The sequence below is a fragment of the Elephas maximus genome, chromosome 15 (genome assembly GCF_024166365.1).
Source record: "Elephas maximus indicus isolate mEleMax1 chromosome 15, mEleMax1 primary haplotype, whole genome shotgun sequence".
NCBI lineage: Eukaryota > Metazoa > Chordata > Mammalia > Proboscidea > Elephantidae > Elephas > Elephas maximus.
In genome coordinates, this window is record NC_064833.1 from 72,083,219 (window position 1) to 72,105,936 (window position 22,718).

Here is a 22,718-nt window from a genome sequence, read left to right on the forward strand (position 1 = left end):
TTCTCTTGCTCCTTCCTCTACACCTCAGTTGCTAGCAAGGAGAATAAAAATGTGGTCTTTAACCCATACATCTACTGTCAACAGGTTCTCCATAAGTGTGCTAAGTCCATTCAACGGAGAAGCAAGTCTCTTCAATAAAGCACTGGGAAAATTGGATTTCCACATGCAGAAGAATAAATCAGGATCCATGCCTCATACCACACACAAAAACTCATTCAAAATGGATCCAGGGCTTTAGTGTGAAAACCACAACCCTGACATTCTTAGAACAAAACATAGAGACTTGGCTGCCCCGCCTAGTTTTTAATGATAAGATTACCAGATATTACATGAAAACAGGAGCAACAAAAGACAAAACAGATAAATGGGACCTCATAAGAATTAAACACTTTTGTTGTTGTTCATCAAAAGACTTTATCAAAAAAGTGAGGAGACAACCTACAGATCGGGAAAATATCTTTAGGAACCCTATAGCCGACAAGGGTCTAATACCCGAAATATATATATTTAACGTCTACGATTTAACAACCAAAAGGCAATCCAATCAAAAAATAGGCAAATAATTTCAGCAGATATTTCACCAAAGAGGATATTCAAATGGCCAACAAGTACATGAAAAAATGCACAACGCCACAAAACCACAATGAGGCATCAATTCATTCCCATTAGGATGGCTTGGAGCCCTGGTAGCGCAGTGGTTAAGAGCTCGGCTACTAACCAAAAGGTCGGCAGCGGCTCCTTGGAAATCCTATGGGGCAGTTCTACCAGGCGCTTTAGTATGAGGTCGCTAAGTCGGAATCCACTTGCGGCAACGGGTTCGGTTTTGGGCTTTTTTTTTCTTTAACGTATATACACACATACATATATATATAACTGCAGTCTTTGAGCGCCCGGCATGGGTCTGGACCTTGGCTTCAGAGCCCCGCATCTGAGGTCCTGAGCCTCAACCGAGGAAGGACAGCCTCGCAGGGCGGGTCCTCGGGAGTCTGCCCCGGACGTCCCACGGGTCGCACTGCGGCAGCTTAGGGTGGCGCCGAGCTAGCCGTGCCCAGGTCCCTCTACCTCGGACCCGCGCGGCCCCACTTCCCAGCCCGACGGGTGTCAAGGACAAACGCCCACCAGGCCCCTGGGCGGGTTTGACGCTGCCTACGGCCGGGCTCGGCCCGGGAGAACTCGAAGCCGAGAGGCAGGGGCGCGACCCCACGAGGCCTGTTCAAGGTCGGTGTATGCACCGGGGGGCTTATCTGGGGATCCTCGGTAACACTTCTCAGACTCTTTTCTCCCCCACCAGGCAAAGATGGAACTGCCCCAGAAAGCCGGCGGCGAGCGCTCTGTGCCAGGGCCCCGAGGAGGGCTTGGAAACGTTCTCCAAAAGAAGAGTTAAGCGAGCCTCTCCCCTGGGGCTGAGGGGCGAATCCAGCGTGGGCCAGTAGCTGCAGTGGGGGCGGGGAGGAGACGGGCCTGGGCACCTGCGTGGACCGTGTCTCTTCCCCACCCTCGCCCGCCCTATCCCTGTGGCCCCGCCCGCCCGCCTGCACTCTTAACCCGTCTCGGCCCCGCGGGAGCGCCCGAAGCCTACCCCTGCCAGCCCGCGCCGTCCCGCCGGGTCCTGGAGGGCGCCCGACCCGCCGACTGCTGGCTCCCTCGAAGCTCTCGGAGGTGGGTGCCGGCCCGGGCGCACGGTCGGGCTGTAGGGCCGTCGACTGCCTGGCAGCTGGGAAGCGCGTGTGGTACTAGCTGACGCAGTTCGTTTGGGGTGGTCGTTTCGCCCTCTCCAGGGCTTTACCTCCTTAAGTGGCCTTCTACCCGAAGTCGCAGATACCTGGGGTCAGGGGAGGCCAGGAGCGGGACGCCTTCAGAGTCTCAGGAGGAGAGCAGCAGATGTGTTCGTCGTGGCTGACCTCTCTCCTGACCCCGTGTTCTTTCATTTCTGAGTCACGACCCTGTGGGTTTCCTTATCGGGCTCATTGATCTTGCTCTCATTGAGGGGCTTCATTCCTTAGCCGTGGTTAACTTGTGCAGCGTATCCATTAAAAAGCCGTCCTTTACGCCTGCGGCGCGGGGCCGGGAGTGCGACCGGCGGGCCAGGCTTCTCTGTCCTACCTGGCCCCTGCCCTCTCCAGGTGAGTGACCTGGAGTTTCCGAGGGACCCGGGAGCTGTGGTGGGACTTGGGCCGCATGGGGAGCGGAGCGGAGGCTGCGGAGCTCTGGGGGAAACCTGAGATAGTGCGCTGCTTTTCACCCGGGGCGGCCCGACAGTCAGCGTCTGCAGGGTCAGACATCGGCCTCGCAGCCGGTTTGGGGGCCCCCGGACCCGCCTGGGGGGCTCGGGGAGCGCGCTTCGGCCTACGCAGTCCCACCCGGGGCCCTTCAAGCTTCCCTTCCTGCTGGGAGCCCAGTGCCCCGAAGTCCTCGGACGGCCTTGTTCTCAGCCCTCGGCCCCATTCCCGGGGGTGGGAGGGTGCGGTGGCGCAGACCCACCCTATTAAAGAGTTCTGACGCCGACCTTGGAACTGGTTTTGCAGGAGCCAGAGTGGGGGCCAGATGTAGAGAGCGGGTGCTGGAAACCACTCGTGCTTGGCCCAGGAGTGTTTGGAGAGGGAAGGCAAAGGCGACACTAAGCAAGAGCCTGGAGTCGGGCACGATCCCGGCAAATTTTCGTTCGGAATTTTTTGGTTGTTTATTTTTGTTTCTGTTGTTTGGTTTGTGGCACGGAAGGGTCCGCGAGATCGAATTTACCCAATTCCCATCGACCTGGGACTAGCTGGTGGAAGGAATCCGCTCTGCCTTCGGATCACACCCGGCAGGCAGAAGGAGGGCCGCGGGCAGCGCCCCGCGACGCGAACTCATCCGCTCTTTGCTTTTCCGCAGACCAGCAGCACTCTGTGCCCCGGGATGGCTCTGCGACCGCTGTGTGAGGCCGGGCCCCAGGACAAGGTGTACTACCCGCCTTTCCAGAGCAACCCCGAGGACCTGGCCGCCTACTACACGTCTTCTCTGCCCTATGGCCACTACGGGAACACCCTTACCACCGCCCAGGAGGACTACCAATCTTTCCGGCAGCTGGACTCTGCAGTGTCGGAGTCCCAGGCCATGCTCCCCTTTGCCTTCGAGACGGCAGCTCCCCTGCTGATCTCGCGTCTGGCCCTACAGCCCGAGCTGCTCTATGATCTGCCCGGATACGGCAAGGTGCCACAGTGGTACCCAATTCCCCACCTTCCCAGGGAGGTGCCACACTTTGTGAAAAGCGAGTATACAGGAGCCAGCAGTGAAGACTTCGGCCACATTGGTGGCCAGAGCAACACTGGCCAGTGTTATGGACCTGAAACTTTAATCCCGCTGCCCCCTGTGGATGCTTGCCTGCTACCTGAAGATCAGAAGACCTTCCAGTTATCCTGCATCCCCAGCAAGGGGTCTGAGGATGTCCCCAAACCCCTGAGCCCAGAGGGGAAGTCGACTCATTACCACTTCACCGCCGAGGACCTGCACTTAGTTCTGTATGGAGCCATTCGCAGCTTGAAGTATCCAGTCCACCTGCATCATGCGATTTCTGGCCTTCCGGTCCCTGCAAGCAGCTCTGGTAAACGGAGAAAAAATCACCCCGTAGTTGGGTTGGATGGTACTAGAGGTGGGAGTGTGGAAGAGGCACTTCAAATTGTTGCTGAGTCTGTACAGGTTGAGGAGTGTACTAACAACAGAAATGGAGCCCGAAGATTCTAAGCTCAATTCTAAGGCTTCACTTTTACATGACTCCCAAGGTAGGCTTTGGTCAGAGTTGAGAGAAGTGAGGGTCAGGAAAGAAATGCTTCATGCAGCCCACTTGTTATCTGTGATCAGATTCTATCTAGATGCACGGTATCTCAATGACATCTTCATGCACTTTACACTTGAAGTCCCAGCTCAGATGTTTACCATAACCTTAATCAAAATCAGCACCATCCTCTGATTCTCCAGTTTCTTAAATTTACAAAGGGGGCTTATTATACAGCCTTGCAAGTGTTGTTCTGAGCCTCATATGAAAAACTGTGTATGAAAATCTCATTTAAAAAGAGCAGAAAAATGTAAAAATATAAAGGATAAACATGGCTACCTCTAGGGAGGGAAATGCCTTATAAAAGCCTTTCATAATAATGTTATTAATGAAAAGTATGAAAAAAATTCTTAACCTTACCTTTTTATAGGATCAAATTCTCTTCCTCAAAGTCTGGATAAAGATTCGCTTCAGCTACCAGAAGGTAGGCATGACTTGCACTTGAATTTCTTTTCCTGAGCTAATACAGATTCAGCTTCCTCACTGTATCTTCCCACCTTGATTTTTCTCTAGGTCTCTGCCTACGGTGGACGATATTTGGTGGAGTCCCACATTTTGGTGTGTTCTGTAGTAGCCTCATTGCCAAAGGAGTCAGGTTTGGGCCCTTTCAAGGTAAAGTGATCAACGCCAGTGAAATAAAGACCTATGGAGACAATTCTCTGATGTGGGAGGTAAATATATTTCTAGTGGCACTGCTGAAAATGGGGAGGGAAGCTGGTGGGGGAAAATCTTGGCCTTTGCACCTCAGGGAATGTTCCGGCCTGAATCAGTTAGTTCTCTTTGTGCTGTTTTGCAACATAAAGGGGAGAAATGGCAGGCCTCACTACTTGAGGATGGCACCTTTGCATGAATTCTATGAGTTCTCTGGTCTCTTAGGTCATTTTAGTCTATGAAGGTTAGCCAACAGATATGCATTTAAAGAATTAATGCATTGTGTTATATTTATAGGAAAATCCAAATGGCTGAAAATATGCCAAAGGAGAGAGAATTAATTTTAAAATTTGATATGTATTTGCCTATGCAGTTAGCAAAGAAGTTTTAAAACTGATACCCTTCAAGCTAGCAAAGGTGGACAGGACATACTGGTGGGTCTACAATTTGTTACCTGTATGGAAAACAATTTATCAGAACGGATCAAGTACCTTCCAGTGTTTAAAGCCTCTTGACACAGAATTTCTACTTCTAGTAATATAGTTTAGGAAAGTAATCTGAAATTCAGACTATGTAGAAGATGTTAATCGTGGGGTTGTTCATAATGAAACATTAGAGACATTGGAATTGCCCAGAGTGGAGAAAGACTTAAATTACAGACCCATCAATATGCATGAAAACTAGGTTGGAATAAAATACACAATCGGTTGTCTGTAAGTGTTGGAATTAAATGTAATCTTCTCTTGTTTCCCTTAAAAACTAATATATAAAATTATAAAGTTAACATCTGCGTACAACAGAGATTTGGAAATCAAGAAAGTAATAAAGTGAAAAATCCTTAAAAATCTGTCACATCATTGATGGAGATGCCTTTAAGCCTAAGTAAATTTATATACTACTTGTAATGGTGTCAAATCTAATTCATAGGAACTCAAGTATGAGATCTGGGTTATTCATTTCTAATAAATAAATGTATAAAAAAAATAGGGTAGGCAAAAGATGTACATTCCAAACTTCATGTCTTATTTCATTTAGATCTTTGAGGATGGTCAGTTGAGCCACTTTGTAGATGGAAAAGGAGGTGCAGGGAACTGGATGTCCTACGTCAACTGTGCCCGATTCCCCGAGGAACAGAACCTAGTTGCCGTGCAGTGTAAAGGGCAGATATTTTATGAGAGCTGCAAGGAGATCTACCAGAACCAGGAGCTCCTTGTGTGGTATGGAGACTGCTATGAGAAGTTTTTGGACATTCCCTTGAGACTTCGGTTCACAGACCAGGGCAAGCCATTACCTGGGCCCTCTGAAGGTAAGTGCATTCCCTGCCTCACCCGCTGGAGCCCTCCTCATGGAAGTTCTGGGCTCATGTCCTCAAACCCTCCTGTAGCCAGCTCCCCACCTGTAAGCTCCTCTCTCCCACAGGCTAATGGAAAAGACTAAACAGAGTGTCTTTAACCAGGGATGCATAACCCAGCTGGAGGAAAACACCTTCACCTTCCCTTCTACCTCTTCACCCTCTCCCAGAGAATGAAATAAGTGGATGCAAACTCTGCCTTAGGTGGGCCAGTTTGATTCATCTCTGCTGAGGCTAACACACCTGATGAAGTCAAAGAGTTAGAGCAGTGTCTTTCAAATGGTCTGCTGTGCATCTTAGTGGGGTGGGAAATCAGTGAGACCAGCATTCTAGAAAAGAAAAAGAATACAAGTAAAGTGAAATAGAAAATATTGATGTAGGTCAATAGTAAGAGGAAGCATTGTTTTGTAAAGCTTTTGTTTCCAAAGGACAAGTATTTGTACGCTAGGTCTCAAATATAAAATGTATTTCTGACTGTGAGCTCTTAACTTTCCAGTTTTAATGCAGGTATGAATAACAGGGGATCTTGTTAAGATGATGATTCTAATTCCAAGGACTGGGGTGGGGCCCGAGATTCTGCATTTCTAGCAAACATCCAGATGACAGCGATGCTGCTGATCCCTGGACCACATATGGGTAGCGAGGAGCTAGAGGACCCGTTCCACTCTCTAGGGATATGAGCCTCGTTTTTAATAAGCTCTTTAAGTAAATTTCACATACACAAACATTTGAAAACTACTGATCTAGTAGGTGGGACAAGACAAATGCAAATTACAGTAATATGTGCAATAGGATAGAAGGATGGATTGTTACCCAATAATGAATAATGTGTGTAATAGTTAAAGTCAAAGCAAACTGGTACTCATCACACTACAGCCGTTGTCGGCCACATGTCTCCCTGCTCCATCAAGACCCTTCAGGGCAGGAAATGATCCTCAAGAGCAATATCCCTGCTCTTGGGCTCGGATGTGTCCTGAATAAAAGAAGACGTTACAGCTGAGTGGGGAAATACTGCTTAGATTAAATAAAGGATGTAAGGCAGGGAGAAAAGGAAGGCAATCCAGACTCTGGGAGTAGTGAAGCCAAAGGCATGTAAAGATCCAACAAGGATTAGGAAGCATGTAACAGCAGTCCCTTTGCAAAGCCCAAGGTAGAAATTTTTTTTTTTTTTATCACGCCTGTTTTGGTGAGCCGTCTTCCTACTACCCCAACGTGGGGGTGGGACGTGGGTAGAGCTGGAAAGGGTAGTTTCTCTATAGTCTGAGGAGCTCAAATTTGCCTCATACGTAGCACCAAACAAAGTCAGTCTTTTCTGCGGGGCGCGGAGGGTAGGGGGGAGTGAAAAGGAATTTGAGAAAAATACATGAGTAATAACTCAAAAAAGTAATCATTATTCTTTTTAAAACTTACCTAACGATATATATCGAGCTAGTAAATGTTCATAACCTTTGATATCTCGGTAATGCTGTGTGCTGTCGAGTAGATTCCAAATCATAGTGTACCCTGTAGGACAGAGTTTCCTAGAGTGGCACAATGGTTAAGTGCTGGGCTGCTAACCAAAAGGTTGGTGGTTCAAACCCACCAGCCACTCCTCAGGAGAAAGATGTGGCAGCCTGCTTCTGTAAAGATTTACAGCCTTGGAAACCCAGTGGGACAGTTCTACTCTGTCCTGTTTTTGTTATTAGGTGCCATCGAGTCGTTTCCAACTTATAGCGACCCTATGGAGAACAGAACGAAACGCTGCCCGATCCTGTGCCATCCTTAAAATCATTGTTATGCTTGAGCTCATTGTTGCAGCCACTGTGTTAATTGACCTTGTTGAGGGTCTTCCTCTTTTCCGCTGACCCTTTCCTCTGCCAAGCATGATGTCCTTCTCCAGGGACTGATCCCTCCTGACAACATGTCCAAAGTATGTAAGACGCTGTCTCGCCATCCTTGCCTCTGTCCTATAGGGTTCCTATGAGTCAGAATCAGCAAGTGATTTGGTTTTTTGGTTCATCTTTATGGGAGCGGATCGCCAAGTCTTTTCTCCTGTGGAACAGCAGCTGGTAGTTTGAACCACCCACCCTTTGGTTAGCAGCCCCGTGCTTAACCCTTGCACCACCAGGGTTCCTAGTCTCAGGAATACTCTTCTGAAACTTTATCTTCAGGAAAGAGTCCAAAAAGAAAAATTTTGCCTGCAGGGGTTTTAATTATAGCACCATCCATATTAGTGATAAATTACAACCTAAGTGCTCAGTGGTAGGATGATTAAGTAACATGGAATAGTACGCAGATAACTGAGATCACAATCGTATACTAAGCAACAGGAATGAGGACTTATGATACTTGTTAGTTACCAACGAGTGGATTTCAATGCTTTGTGGGGGAAAAAACCCAGCACACAGTTCCTCTTGTTCCAATTCTGAACCAAATTACAGCCAGTGCTTGCAGCGTCTTTAAAATGGCATATATTTGGACAGTGTCTGGAAAGAGAGATGTAAAAAACTTAGTCTCTTGGGGGAGGAATTACAAATGAATTATTTTGCTATATTTTGGATATGATAAAAGTGAAAGGAAAATCAAAATTCCTCTGCTCTCAGAAGAAATGTTTTCACAAAAGCTTTTGGCTAGGGCCGAACACTAAAGAGCCTTCCCTTTTAAGGTCTGATTGAAGAAGGAAGGATCTGGGCCCTATGTGGATGGATTGTTTGAGTATGCAAGCGTGCCTCAAGTGTTTTGGGGGGATGGAGGTGTGAAATGGGAGGACAGCTCTTAATGGTTCCCAAACTATATCCAAACCGAGTTTATGACACAGCAGAGAGCATTATATTGAGAAATCCCTTGACTAGAAAATTGTAGTTGAATGAGATGGGAGAGAAGAAAAATTTCCAAAGGCCCAAGGAAAAAATGTGCACAGCTAAAGCCTGATTAACAGGGCCAGTGTTTCATTTATGCCTACATGGCTATTCTTAAGCTAATGTATTGTTAGTTGCCATCATGTCAACTCCAATTCATGACAAACTCCTGTGCAGAGTAAAACTGCTCCATAGGGTTTCAAGGCTGTAACCTGTGGAATCAGATCACCTGCCAGTCTTCCGAGGCATCTCTGGGTGGGTTCAAATTGCCAGCCTCTCTGCTAGTCAAACCCTTAGCTATTTCCACCACTAACTCATTATTGAACCCTTATTCTGAAGTTTTTTGTGGGCTTTAGTGCTTTGAATTTTAAAGATTACTGATCCTTTAATACAGACCCTCTCGTCCCACCCCAGGAAGCAGAAAGGCCAGGAATTTTTGATGGATGAAGATTGTAGCTCTGAGCAAAAACCATCCCAATAGGGGGGTTCTGAGAATATTAGCACCTCAATGAAAGTGATAGACAGCAGGGCAATGGATCTTCCGTTGGGTTGGAGGTTGCCTCCTGGTTATTTACTTAATGAATGGTTTATTTCCTTAGCCACCTGTTAAACGTGCTGGGACTGTAGTTGTCTACTAACAAAGCTCCTGATGGACAGCTTCCCTGCAGTCCTGATGCATATGCTCCTGGCCCTTCTCTCCCTCCCTGGGGGCAGACAAAAAGGTCTCAGTGATGCATTCATAGTCAAAGCCACTTTATCCTCTGGAATCCAGAGTGTACTCGGCAGGGGTGCTTTTGTGTAGGTGGCCTGTCCTCCTCCCTTCCCCCTACGTGAATATAACCCCAAACCTCCTTTGCTAGAGCCGGCTTCACCTTCTCTAACCTCCCGCCTCCCCAACCCTCCTCCAATAATAACAAATTGGCCTTTCTGGGTCATCTCTATCATTCAGTGATAATATCCCTCACATGGATAAAAACTCACTAAGTGTTAGAATTAATCACCATGATCACCCAGGGAGGTAGGGAAAGCGAGACATTTTCATCCTGACTCTATACATGAAGATTCTAGCTCTGGAATCTTTCCCCAAAGTTTAGAGAAGTGAACTACAAAGGAACATCTCAGTTTCCTCGTCCTGAGAGGGCATCTAGAATTTTGTAAATGGGCTCCAAAGGGAGCAGCTCACGAGAAGCCCTGAAAGTGAGCTGTGGTTGGTTATCCTTGTCCTGGGTGCACTGTTGGAGCTGTGGCTGGGACTAATTTTTAAAGTGAGAGTCAGCAGAGTAAGCTTGCCACAAGTGCCAGTCAAGAATGGTCAAGAACTGCAGAATTGAACGGCTCCTAAGCTGTACTGGAGGAAGGGTTTCTTCAGCAAATACATTGCAGGGGGAAAAGTGAAGGAGAATTTAGGAGACTTTAGAGACATAGCAAGCATGTACCTATGTAGACTTTGAATCCTAATTTGAACAAATGACTAAAATAATTAAATTAATATATGCATATATATTTACATTAAGGAATTAGAGTTAATATTTTAGGTATGGTCAATGGTTATTCTTTTTTTTTTTTAATAATTTTTATTGTGCTTTAAGTGAAAGTTTACACGTCAAGTCAGTCTGTCACATACAAGCTTATACACACCTTACTACATATTCCCTCTTACTCTCCCCATGATGAGTCAGCCTGCTCCTTCCTTCCAGTCTCTCCTTTCGTGCCGGTTTTGCCAGTTTCTAACCCTCTCCACCCTCCCATCTCCCCTCCAGACAGGAGATGCCAACACAGTCTCAAGTGTCCACCTGATGCAGGTAGCTCACTCTTCATCAGCATCTCTCTCCAACCCATTGTCCAGTCCCTTCCATGTCTGATGAGTTGTCTTTGGGAATGGTTCCTGCCCTGTGCCAACAGAAGGTGTGGGGACCATGACCGCCGGGATTCTTCTAGTCTCAGTCAGACCATTAAGTCTGGTCTTTTTATGAGAATTTGGGGTCTGCCATCCTACTGTTCTCCTGCTCCCTCAGGGGTTCTCTGTTGTGCTCCCTGTCAGGGCAGTCATCGGTTGTGGCCGGGCACTATCTAGTTCTTCTGGTCTCAGGATGATGTAAGTCTCTGGTTCATGTAGCCCTTTCTGTCTCTTGGGCTCATAGTTATCCTGTGACCTTGGTGATCTTCATTCTCCTTTGATCCAGGTGGGTTGAGACCAATTGATGCATCTTAGATGGCCGCTTGTTAGCATTTAAGACCCCAGACGCCACACTTCAAAGTGGGGTGCAGAATGTTTTCATAATAGAATTATTTTGCCAATTGACTTAGAAGTCCCCTTAAGCCATGGTTCCCAAACCCCCACCCTTGCTCCACTGACCTTCAAAGCATTCAGTTTATCCTGGAAACTTTGCTTTTGGTCCAGTCCAGTTGAGCTGACCTTCCCTGTATTGAGTATTGTACTTCTCTTCACCTAAAGTAGTTCTTATCTACTAATTAATCAGTAAAGAACCCTCTCCCACCCTCCCTCCCTCCTCATAACCACAAAAGTATGTGTTCTTCTCAGTTTATACCATTTCTCAAGATCTTATAATAGTGGTCTTATACAATATTTGTCCTTTTGCAACTGACTAATTTCACTCAGCATAATGCCTTCCAGGTTCCTCCATGTTATGAAATGTTTCACAAATTCGTCACTGTTCTTTATCGATGCGTAGTATTCCACTGTGTGAATATACCACAATTTAACCATTCATCCGTTGATGGACACCTTGGTTGCTTCCAGCTTTTTGCTATTATAAACAGAGCTGCAATAAACATGGGTGTGCATATATCTGTTCATGTAAAGGCTCTTATTTCTCTAGGGTATATTCCGAGGAGTGGGATTTCTGGGTTGTATGGTAGTTCTATTTCTAACTTTAAGAAAACACCAGATAGATTTCCAAAGTGGTTGTACCATTTTACATTCCCACCAGCAGTGTATAAGAGTTCCAATCTCTCCGCAGCCTCTCCAACATTTATTATTTTGTGTTTTAGAGATCAGTTGCTGGTCGGAGATGTCATAGCTGAAAATTGTTTCCCAATCTGTAGGTGGTCTTTTTACTCTTTTGGTGAAGTCTTTAGATGAGCATAGGTGTTTGATTTTTAGGAGATCCCAGTTATCTGGTTTCTCTTCGTCGTTTTTGGTAATGTTTTGTATTCTGTTTATGCCCTGTATTAGGGCTCCTAACGTTGTCCCTATTTTTTCTTCCATGATCTTTATCGTTTTAGTCTTTATGTTTAGGTCTTTGATCCACTTGAAGTTAGTTTTTGTGCATGGTGTGAGGTATGGGTCCTATTTCATTTTTTAGCAAATGGATATCCAGTTATGCCAGCACCATTTGTTAAAAAGACTATCTTTTCCCCACTTAACTGACACTGGGCCCTTGGTTATTCTTTTTAAGAAGTTTTTTTTGTTCGTTTTGTTTTTACTTTGATAAATTGTATATAACAAAACCTTTGCCATTTTGAGGATTTTTATGCATACAATTCAGTGATGTTAATTTTATTACATGTTGTACAACCATCACCACAATCCATTTAAAAGTCGTTATCTTTTAAAGATAACAGTCTGAGGTAGCTATGAACCAAATAATAAATCAGTATCAAAGAGTCCCTTATGAAGGAAGTGGTAATGATATAAATGAGACAAAATTAGCTGTGAGTTGAGAATTGTGGCAGTTCAGTGATGGGGTACCTTAGGGTTTATCACACGATTATTTCTACTTTGGTATACGTTTAACATTTTCTGTAATGAAAAGTTTGAAGTAAGCCTGAGGGACGGTAGCTTAAAAAAGCCACTGCCATGTATCCCCCTGTGTTTGACAGAGTCTGAAGAAGGTTACAGATGTGAAAGATGTGGGAAAGTATTTACCTACAAATATTACAAAGATAAGCACCTCAAATACACCTCCTGTGTGGACAAAGGTGATAGGAAGTTTCCCTGTTCTCTCTGCAATCGGTCCTTTGAGAAGCGAGACCGGCTCCGTATCCATGTCCTTCATGTTCATGAGAAGCACCGGCCTTACAAGGTAAGACTCAGGAAGGTGAGCAGTCCTGGACTGCCACTTTTCCCCTCTATTTTTGCACTCCTTCTCCAAACCCCTGAACACATACAGCTGGCCACCTGGGTGCTAGGTGCTGGAATACAATGCCGATGAGCCAGGAACTCTGAAGGAGGTGACTGTGCTATGGAAGAAGCAGGTGAAAATGAACAGGTGCAGTGACAGGTGCAAGGTGCTGGGATGCACAGGGCAGAGTGGAAAACACAAGAAAGGAGTGCCCACTGCTACCTGCACACTTGGGTTTTGAAAGGCTTCATGGAAATGGTGACCTTGGCACTGAATCTTGAAGGAAAACTGGGCTATCTGTCTTGAATCAGAGGCAAGGTTGGTTGGGGAGAGGGAAGTGTTGGGACATTCTAGGCAGGAGAAAACCTGGCTCGTGGCTTTAGGTAACTGCAGGTTGTTCCATCATCCATGCAGGTGTGTTGATAGGTGTAGGTGAGGATGAAACACAGTCATGGTCCAAAGAATGCCAGGCCTGTATGGCATGCAAAGGATTTTTAAGGAAGGAGAGCAATAATGGCCGTAGGGAACCATGTTCACGCCAGTCCAGATACTGGTGACCAGTATCTGGCAGCCTTGGTACAAAAAGAACAGCCTTTAGGTATGGATGGACTCAGGTTTGACTCCTTGCCCTGTCAGAATTAGCTGTCTAGGCTGCAACCTTGAGCAACTCCTTCTAGCGTCACTTTTTTACCCTACTTGAAAACTGGGGAGTACAGGCAGTTCCCAGGTTACGAATGAGATCTGTTCCTAAGTCTGTCTCAACACTGAATTTGTAGGTAAGTCAGAACGGGCACATACTGTTCTTATTCAGCATCTGGTAGTCAAATGTTTGTCTTAGTATGTATTTTACCTTTCTATGCATTGGCTGCTAACCAAATGGTCGGCAGTTCAAGTCCTCCAGGTGCTCCTAGGAAACCATATGGGGTCACTATGAGTCAGAAATGACTTGATAGTACTTTTTTTTTATGCATATAAAACACTTCTAAACAACACTGTTTTCAAGAGCCTTACAAAGTAATGTGTACATTCGTTATTATGAACCACTGTGTTTAACTTAAATTTTGAATATAATAGGCTTTATGGCAGTCCATTCCTAAGTATGAGTTGTCCATAAGTCAGACATTTGTAACCCAGGAACTGCCTGTACGGTATTTCTAGTTAGTGTTTTGTTGTTTTTGTTCTCGTTTCATTTATTTTTAATTTTCAAGAACAGGTTGTTTCTAATTGCTACCCTTTTAACTCAAATATTTATTTTTTTGTTTTAATAAAGATAAAGCATCCCTATTAGTAAAACTTCAACCACTACAGAAAAATTAACAAAGACTTTTAAAATACAACCAAAATCTTAACCAACCTGCTTCCCCTGCACACATAAGCACACGTGGGAACCATGTGCACCTCGCTCCCCCAAGAGGAAAGTTGTTCTTCCTTTTTAGCAAATGTGACTTTTAAAAGTGGTATCAAAACCAAAGGCTACACATTTTTTCTCTGCCAGTCTCTCAGTGGTTTTGCCTATTTTCCTTTGCCTGGTTCAGAACTCCCGAGAAAGATTTCAGAAGAGTGAGCAGCATCAAGAGTAAAGAGAAACAGCATGAACTGTTCACAGAATATGGCTGTACTACACACTTCCACTTGATGCCCAGAGTGCTTTTCTTTTTTCGTAGGTTCGACATTGTATTCTTAGATTATCTGCCACTCTGAATCACGATTTTGGTTTACATAATTTGCCACTACCCCCATAGATATTTTAGCTTCTTGTCTCTAGTGGAGCGTTGGGCACATAGTAGGTACTCGATAAATACTTGTTAAATTAATTAATTGTACAGTGCTTGCAAGTTAATCACAACCCTTTGAAGGAGACAGAGAAGGAGTTTGTCCATGAGGAAAGTCAGGCAACGAAGAGTCCAAGTTTAACTGATTTGCTGTAGTCATATAGTCCTTGTTGATAAAGCAGGACTAATTATAGGCTCTTTATTTTATACCCTAATCCTGTTCAGCTTCCACTCAAAAGTGTTCGGCAAATTATCAGAATCACAACATTAGAGACAGGGTCTGGGCCAGAACCCATGCCACCTGACTCTTCACCTCAAGTCCTCTAACTTGAGGTGGTCCTGCTTCCAGTACATAAACACAATAATTCTGCCAAGTTTTTCACACCCAGACTGTCAAAATGTTGAATTAACTTGGTCAGAGAAGATGTGGTTTCAATTATTTCTTTCTTTTTTGCCTTAGTGTTCCACGTGTGGGAAGTGTTTCTCTCAGTCTTCCAGCCTAAACAAACACATGAGAATCCACTCTGGAGAGAGACCGTACCAGTGTGTGTATTGTACAAAGGTAAATGGAAATCTCCTTCTAACAGGCCTTTCTTTTTTGAGCCCTGATTGGGTGTTCATGGTTAAGAGCTTGAAGCATAATGGTAGGCTTATAATCAGCTCTTGGTAAAGGCTAATCCGTTATCATCTCTCCAGTCCCCATTATCACCCTCAAATATGCTTGAGCTTGGTCAGTTGGCAGTTAGGACATGTGTAATGAAACACATCCCAAATTTACAGGGATCTGATAATCACAGAAAATATTGCATAGTATTGAAGAATGTGGACTCTGGCAAAGTTCGAATCTTGCCTGTGATGTTTAAATCTAGCTGTGTAACCTTGAGCAAGTAGCTTCTGTGTTTCGTTTCCCCATTGGTAAAGCGGGAGAAATAAGTAGTCTTTGCCTTACAAAGTCATTAATTTATATGAGTTCATATACTACGTAAGACACTTGGAACAGTGTCTGGCTTATTGTAAGAACTATTGAAATGGTAGCTACTATTGTTACTCTTTTAATCTATAGAGATTTAAAATTGGGAGAATGCTGCTGATTCAACTTTCTAGAGGGCCATTGCAGAAATGGCACCAAATCTAACTATGTTATACAGAATATTGAGTTGCAAAAAAGAGAAACACATAGTTAGGGTTGCTGGAATAGAGATAATAGTTTGACCATTATCTTAGAAATATATAACAAAACCCTTCTTGTCCTAGTTTGATGATCTACATTGGCACTGTCCAGGGGTGGTAGCCATTAGCCATATGCAATTATTTAAATCAATAAAAATGTAATACTTAGCCCCTCAGTTGCACTAATCACATTTTAAGTGCTCAGTAGCCAGAGACCACCAAATTGGACAACTCAGATACAGAATATTACCATTATCCCAGAAGTCCTATTGGATAGCACTGGTATAGACTATGTTTCTACCACCAAGAGTCGTTTACATTTTAAAAATAAAGCTGTTAAAGGAATATTGGCAGTCTTAGTCAAGAATACTTCTGAAACCCCAAAGAACAATAAAACATTGGGTCTACCAGGCTTAGAGAAACTAATAAATCCAAAGGAAGAGTGTGTCAATGGAATGAAGGCAATCAGCATAGAAAAATGGAGGTGGGAGATATAACTAGACCATAAGTAGATTAATAAGATTGATCATGTCTGGGTATTCTGCACAAGTACAGTTTGTGCATTTTACTGAGTAAGCCAATGTGCCAATCCTGAAAGGTCTTGTTGGGGCAGGCTAATACTCCCGGATGCTCCATTGCCATGTTTCTCTCCTAATCCCCCAAATTGGAAATCACTAGTTTAAGCTGGTGTTTTATATCACTGTCAATGGACCAGAAGATCTAAGTCATTTTCTCATGCAGTCCATACTCAGTAGCAGTGGGTTTGTATTTCTCACTAAAATGCATTTGTAACCCCGAAGTCAGTGCTTATGATGCTCTTGCAGCCATTCCTGGACATGCTGTGAGGACAAATACAAATTAGACGAAAAAAAGAGAAACTTAATTCTCCCTATTGAAAAATAAAAAAGACCTCTCACCCGTTTCTTAAGAGCATTTACACTAGAAAACTTAGTTCTTTCTTTGCCTCTTTGCAGTATATGTTAACCTTTGTAAAGGCTAAATAAGCCTCTTGCCAATTTTATAACCCAGGCATGTTTCCTCAAGGACCCGAAAGCCATCTCTTTGATAAGTAGTCAGTCAAGGAAGATAGCACCCCTGTCTCCCAGTTTGCTGGGAGAACAGGAGCCTAACTTCAGCCGGGATTGGGCTCCAAGTTGTGCTTAGGACACGAGATGATACTTCAGTACAACACTTGGGAGCCATTTTAAACAGTCAAGTCACCAATGAAGCACAAAACTGCAAAAAAAGTGACACTTAAATAGACCTCGGAAAGGACACTCATTACATTGTGAGCATCACCTTGTTCTGATTTCACCTGAGAACAGGCGTACCTACCTACAGTCAAAAAGATAGGAGAAACTGATTTTTTTTCTTCGGCCAAGGCAACTGGCAAACACAGGTGGCTGTCCCAACTCCCTGGTGAATTCAGGATGACAAAGGGTGCTGTTTAACTTGAGGACCAGTTGTCATTTATCTTGAGAACTTGTATGAAGGGGGTTGCATTAGCTTGTCTATATAAAAGGATAAAATCTGTTTCTGTTTTTGTGATCTCTTTAGTGAATTACCAGTGATGCACATCACATTCTGGTTTAACACTTGTTCCATAATAAAACTGTTTTCTTTCTCTTGTACTTTTGTGGAGAGTTTGTCTGGCTTGGCAGGAATCACAGAGGCAAAAATTTGAGTCTCCCAAGTTGCCTCTCTCAGCTGAAGTCAAAAAAGGCAACTCCCTGCCGTCTTGTTTCAGCTCTCATAATGTAAATGAGCCTCCTTTCCGGAGGTCTATTTAGTGTCTTTTTTTTTTTTTTTTTGCAGTTTCGTGCTTTTGTTGGTTACTTCAATGTTTAAAATGGCCCCCAAGTGTAGTGCTGAAGTATCTATTGTCTAGTGTCCTAAGCACAAAAAGGCTGTGATATGCATTACAGGGAAAATATATGTGTTAAGATAAGCTTTGTTCAGGCAGGAGTTACAGGGCTTTGGCCATGAGTTCAATGTTAGCAAATCAACAATATATATTAAATAAGGTGTCTTTAGACAGAAATGTACTTAAAACAAGTTTATATATTGTTCGGTTGACAAAAAGGTTGTGACCAGAGATTTGCAGGAACCTAATCCTGTATGACCCCTTGAGCAATGAATGGTTCAGTATTTGCTGATTCAATGTTCACAGAGACATAGAACATGACTACTGCGAATCATGACAATCGACTGTAACTCTAATACTACTACCTGAAAGGGACAAAGGTTAGGCATAGTATTGAAGTTAATGAGGAAAAGGTTATAAATAATAGAAAGAGAAGAAATGGCCAAGAAAAGATATGTGAAAACAACAAAATACTTGGGAATCTAAAATGATACAGCCAGTCTGGAAAATGGTATGGAAATTTCTTTTAGAACTAAGCATGCTATTATCAAATGATCCAGTTGGACTCCTGGGCGTTATCCCAGAGAAATGAAGACTTACATGGCCACATAAAAACCTGTACACAAGTGTTTACAGCAGCTTTATTCATAACACTTCAAAACTGGACACAACACATACGCTCTTCAGTGGGTTAAACAGACTGGTACATCCATGTCATAAAATACTACTGAGCAATAAAAAGGAATGAGCTATTGATACATACAACCACCTGGATGAATCTCCAGAGAATTATGCTAAGTGAAAAAAAGCAAACCCCAAAAGGTTACATACTGTATGATTCATTTTATATAACATTCTTTTAATGACAATATTACACAATTGGAGTACCAGTTTTGGAGTTGCCAGTGTTTAAGGAGGAGGTAGGAGCAGCAGGGAAGTAGTTTTGGCTAAAAAAGGACAAAATGAGGGATTCTTCTGTTGGAAATGTTCTGTGTTTTGACTATCAATGTCAATATCCTGGTTGTGATATTGTGCTATAGTGATTTTTTTTTTTTTTTTAGTTGTGGTGAAACTATATATAGCAAAATATATGCCATCTCAACAATTTCTACATGTACAATTCGGTAACATGGGTTACATTCTTCAAGTTGTGCAACCATTTTCACTCTCCTTTTCCAAATCATTCCACCACCATTAACATAAACCCATTGCCCCCTAAGCAAACCGCCCCCCTTTCCCTAGCCCTGGTAGCCACTAATAATAATCTTTGGCTTATACACATTTTGCTTATTACATATAAGTGAGATTATACAGTATTTGCCCTTTTGCAACTAAATTATTTTGCTCAGCATGAGTCTTTAAGGTTCATCCATGTTGTGGCATGGATCAGGACTTCAATTCTGTGTACAGCTGAGTAGTATTCCATTATGTATATGTACCACATTTAATTTATTCGGTCTTCTGTTGATGAACATTTTGGTTGTTTCCACCTTTTGGCTATTGTGAAAAATGCTATCATGAACATTAGTGTACAGGTATCTGTTTGCATTCCAGCCTTCTTCTGGATATATACCTATGTCATGGATTGAATTATGTCCCCCCAAAAATGTGTGTATCAGTTGGGCTGGGCCATGATTCCCAGTATTGTGTGATTTTCCTATGTTTTGTAAGTCCCGTTTCTATGATGTTAATGAGGGAGAATGGGCGGCAGTTGTGTTAGTGAGGCAGGACTCAATCTACAAGATTGGATTGTGTCTTGGAGCAATCTCTTGAGATATAAAAGAAAGAAGAGAGCAGAGAGACAGGAGGACCTCATACTACCAAGAAAGCAGTGTCAGGAGCAGGGTGTGTCCTTTTGACCCGGGATCCCTGCGCAGAGAAGTTCCTAGTCTGGGGGAAGATTGATGATAAGGCCAACAGAGAGAGAAAGCCTTCCCCTGGAGCTGACACCCTGATTTTGGACTTGTAACCTACCAGGCTGAGAGAATAAATTTCTCTTTATTAAAGCCATCTACTTGGTGGTATTTCTGTTATAGCAGCACTGATTTTTTTGGGTAGATGACTACAACAACCTAGGACTGGGTTTGCCAGGATATATGGCAGCTCTGTGTTCTACTTTTTGAGGAACTGTCAAAACTTTTTGCACAGTGGCTATACCATTTCACATTTCCAGTGGATGAGAGTTCCAGTTTCTCCACAATTTCGCCAATACCTATTGTTTTCCGTTCGCCCTACAGGTTTCCTCAAAAATGTTACCACTGGAGGAAACTGGGCAAAGAGTACAGGGAATCCATTATTTATTACAACTGCATGTAAATCTATAATTAACCTCAAAATAAAAAGTTAAAAAAAAAATCCAATAAGGTACTGATCTATGCAAAGAATATTACTTCAGCCAACATTAGTTTCTGCTGTAATGCAGCTTGTCTTGAAGTGTAGTTGTAGGGCCGCTTGTATCAGAATCTCCAGGTACTTGGGCTCCTGGGTTTCATGTCAGACCTCCTGAGTCAGACTGTGTGAGGTGAGGCTGAGAATCTGCATTTTTAACTAGACCCCCAAGGGATCTTGGTTGCACTGAAGAGCCAGAACTCTAATTTTATTTTCTTGTTAGTTGCCCTCAGGTCCATTCCAACTCATGGCAACCCCATATGTGTAGAGTAGAACTGCTCCATGGTGTTTTCAAGGCTGTGACCTTTTGGAAGCAGATTACCAGGGTTGTCTTCCAAGGCACCTCTGGATGAGTTTGAACCACCAACCTTTCGGTGCCTAACCATTTATGCTACCCAGGGATTCCTCTCTAATATCTGTGCCACTCAAAACCAGTCAATCAAGTCCTTTCTCATTAAACTGCTGTTGACCAAAAATGCAACTTAGCCTTAAAATCCGAGGTTCATCATTTGGGGAGCTACGGTTGACACAAGTTACCAATAACAATGAGGTTAACCTTGTTTTGTTGGTTATCCAGCTCATGGAGTTTTGCTTTTTCTCTTCTTTGCCAGACTTTCACTGCCTCCAGCATCCTCCGCACACATATTAGGCAGCACTCTGGGGAGAAGCCCTTCAAGTGCAAGTACTGTGGCAAATGTTTTGCATCCCATGCTGCCCATGATAGCCATGTTCGACGCTCACACAAGGATGATGATCATGGCTTCTCTGTGTCTGTGGAAAAATCTCAGATCAAGAGGCTCTCTACTGCCACATGAAGTTTCATGAGTTCTGCTAGCCCTCGGAGTTTGGGGGGCAATGTGAAAATTAGGACTAAGATTCTTTATATTTCTTGTTTTGGGTATGTCATGAGCAAATGATAGTAATATTGAGATGAGAAAAATGGAGCTGGCCAATTTGTTGAATTTACCATATTTACTGACTGGTTTTAACAGCTTTTGCAGAAACGTTTTTCCCAACTTTTAATAAGAATTGAGTTTGGTGCGGTGAATTCACCTAGAAACCATGAAAGCTGATTGCTAACCATGTATGAGGGTCTGGAAAACTCAACAGAAACCCTGAAAATGACTGTAGAAGTCCCTGCCTTCTAGAAGACTTATATGGAAGGCCCAATCCAATCCCTTCATTTCAGGGATGAAGAGAATAGTCTTGATTTCTTGATTGGGGGGGTAGGGGGGAAGGTTCCCTTTCCTCTACTATTTGCCTTGAGCCCTGAATTGTAATATTATCTTTGGCCATCACCTGTTACTATATCTTATAGGACACATTCTTTAAAAATTCATTCAAACTAGAGCTTTTTAAGTATTATAACTAAGTCATTCAAATGTAAATTAATCTCCTGTCTCTTTTTTAATTCATTTTAAAACCTTGGTTCTCACACTCCCCTCCCCGCCAACCCCCCCCCCCCCCACCACATACAGAAAACTGTTGGTTAATAATTTCAGTTCAGTAGCACCAGACAAAATCACTTAGAGGGCATGGAAGTTATTCACCCCATCATCTGTGACCTTTACCAATCGGGAAAGAAAAATTATTACCTAACAGAGAAAGACTGAAGAATTGCGGTAGGCTAAAAAATAATGATATTCCTGGTTTGAGTAGCTGGTTCATGCTAGTATAGAGAGTCTAAAAAAAATAGAGACACCTACCCAGACACCTAAAAAAAAAAAGGCAAATGCAAGCTTGTGGAAATTATCTTTTCTAGTGTACAGAGATAACAGGCTAGACTCATGAGTATTGAGAAGCAATGTATATTGAGCGTTTACTACTTGCTACCACTGAGCCAAGGCCTTTATATGCATTCTCTAGCTGAGTCCTCACATTAACCCTATAATATGGTAACACTGAGTTTGCTGGGGAAGTTGAGGACTCAAGCTGGGTCTACCCAGGTCCCACACCCAGACTCTTAACTAGCCCCTACGCTCTAGTCTGTGAATCCTGCTCAAGAAATGGCATTTTTCTACTAATCCCATTGTTCCCTGCTAAAACCAAAACCAAACCCATTGCCATCAAGTCGATTCTGACTCATAGTGACCCCATAGGACAGAGTAGAATTGCCTCATAGGGTTTCCAAGGAGTGCCTGGTGGATTTGAACTTTTGACCTTTTGGTTAGCAGTTGCAGCTCTTAACCACTATGACACCAGGGTTTCCCTACATTCTTCCAATATTCACCAGAATAAGCAGAATAAAGTGCTTCATGGGCAACCTAGCTACTAAGGACATGTCACAGCCCTGGCCATGCAGCTGTTGACTGCCTAGGGTTTGTCTTCACCCTTGATCCACAGCCCTGGCCCTCAATATGGAGCACATTCACTATGGACCAGATACCCCCGCAACAAGGGGGCACCCAGCTGTGGCAGAGCCCTTTAGGGAATAGAGGTAGTACTGGTGGAAAGGCAGTGACAGATCTTCCTCTGGGGATTGTTGGCTGAGCTGACTTGGTCTGAGTAATTTATCCTATGGGAATGTGCTCTGTTGTATTAGCGCTGTTCAGTTCATGCTAATTAAGACAGAACAATGGTCTCTTGAAAAGGTTGGGGCTCATCATGTAATTAGGTAGCCTTTCTTTGACAGTCCAAAATACATTACTTGAAACGTTTGCTTACTGTTTGTGAATCTGAACATTTTATTTTTAAACTCAAACAGTAAAAAGCAAGACATCAGGAACTGGTTTGATGCCAATTTTTTCACTAGTTGAATAGTTCAAATGAACTACTTTGTTCTTTGAACC

At 43.6% G+C, this 22,718-nt stretch overlaps 1 protein-coding gene across 1 annotated transcript; it reads left to right on the plus strand.

The window, feature by feature from the left end:
* The first annotated feature begins 2,895 nt into the window (after positions 1-2,895).
* PRDM14 (PR/SET domain 14) lies at positions 2,896-20,744 on the plus strand. Its single transcript, XM_049853559.1, has 7 exons — positions 2,896-3,580; positions 4,182-4,235; positions 4,325-4,482; positions 5,498-5,768; positions 12,494-12,696; positions 14,968-15,069; positions 20,541-20,744. Exons 1-7 carry the CDS (start codon positions 2,896-2,898, stop codon positions 20,742-20,744), a joined length of 1,677 nt encoding a protein of 558 aa, XP_049709516.1.
* Positions 20,745-22,718: the final 1,974 nt, after the last annotated feature.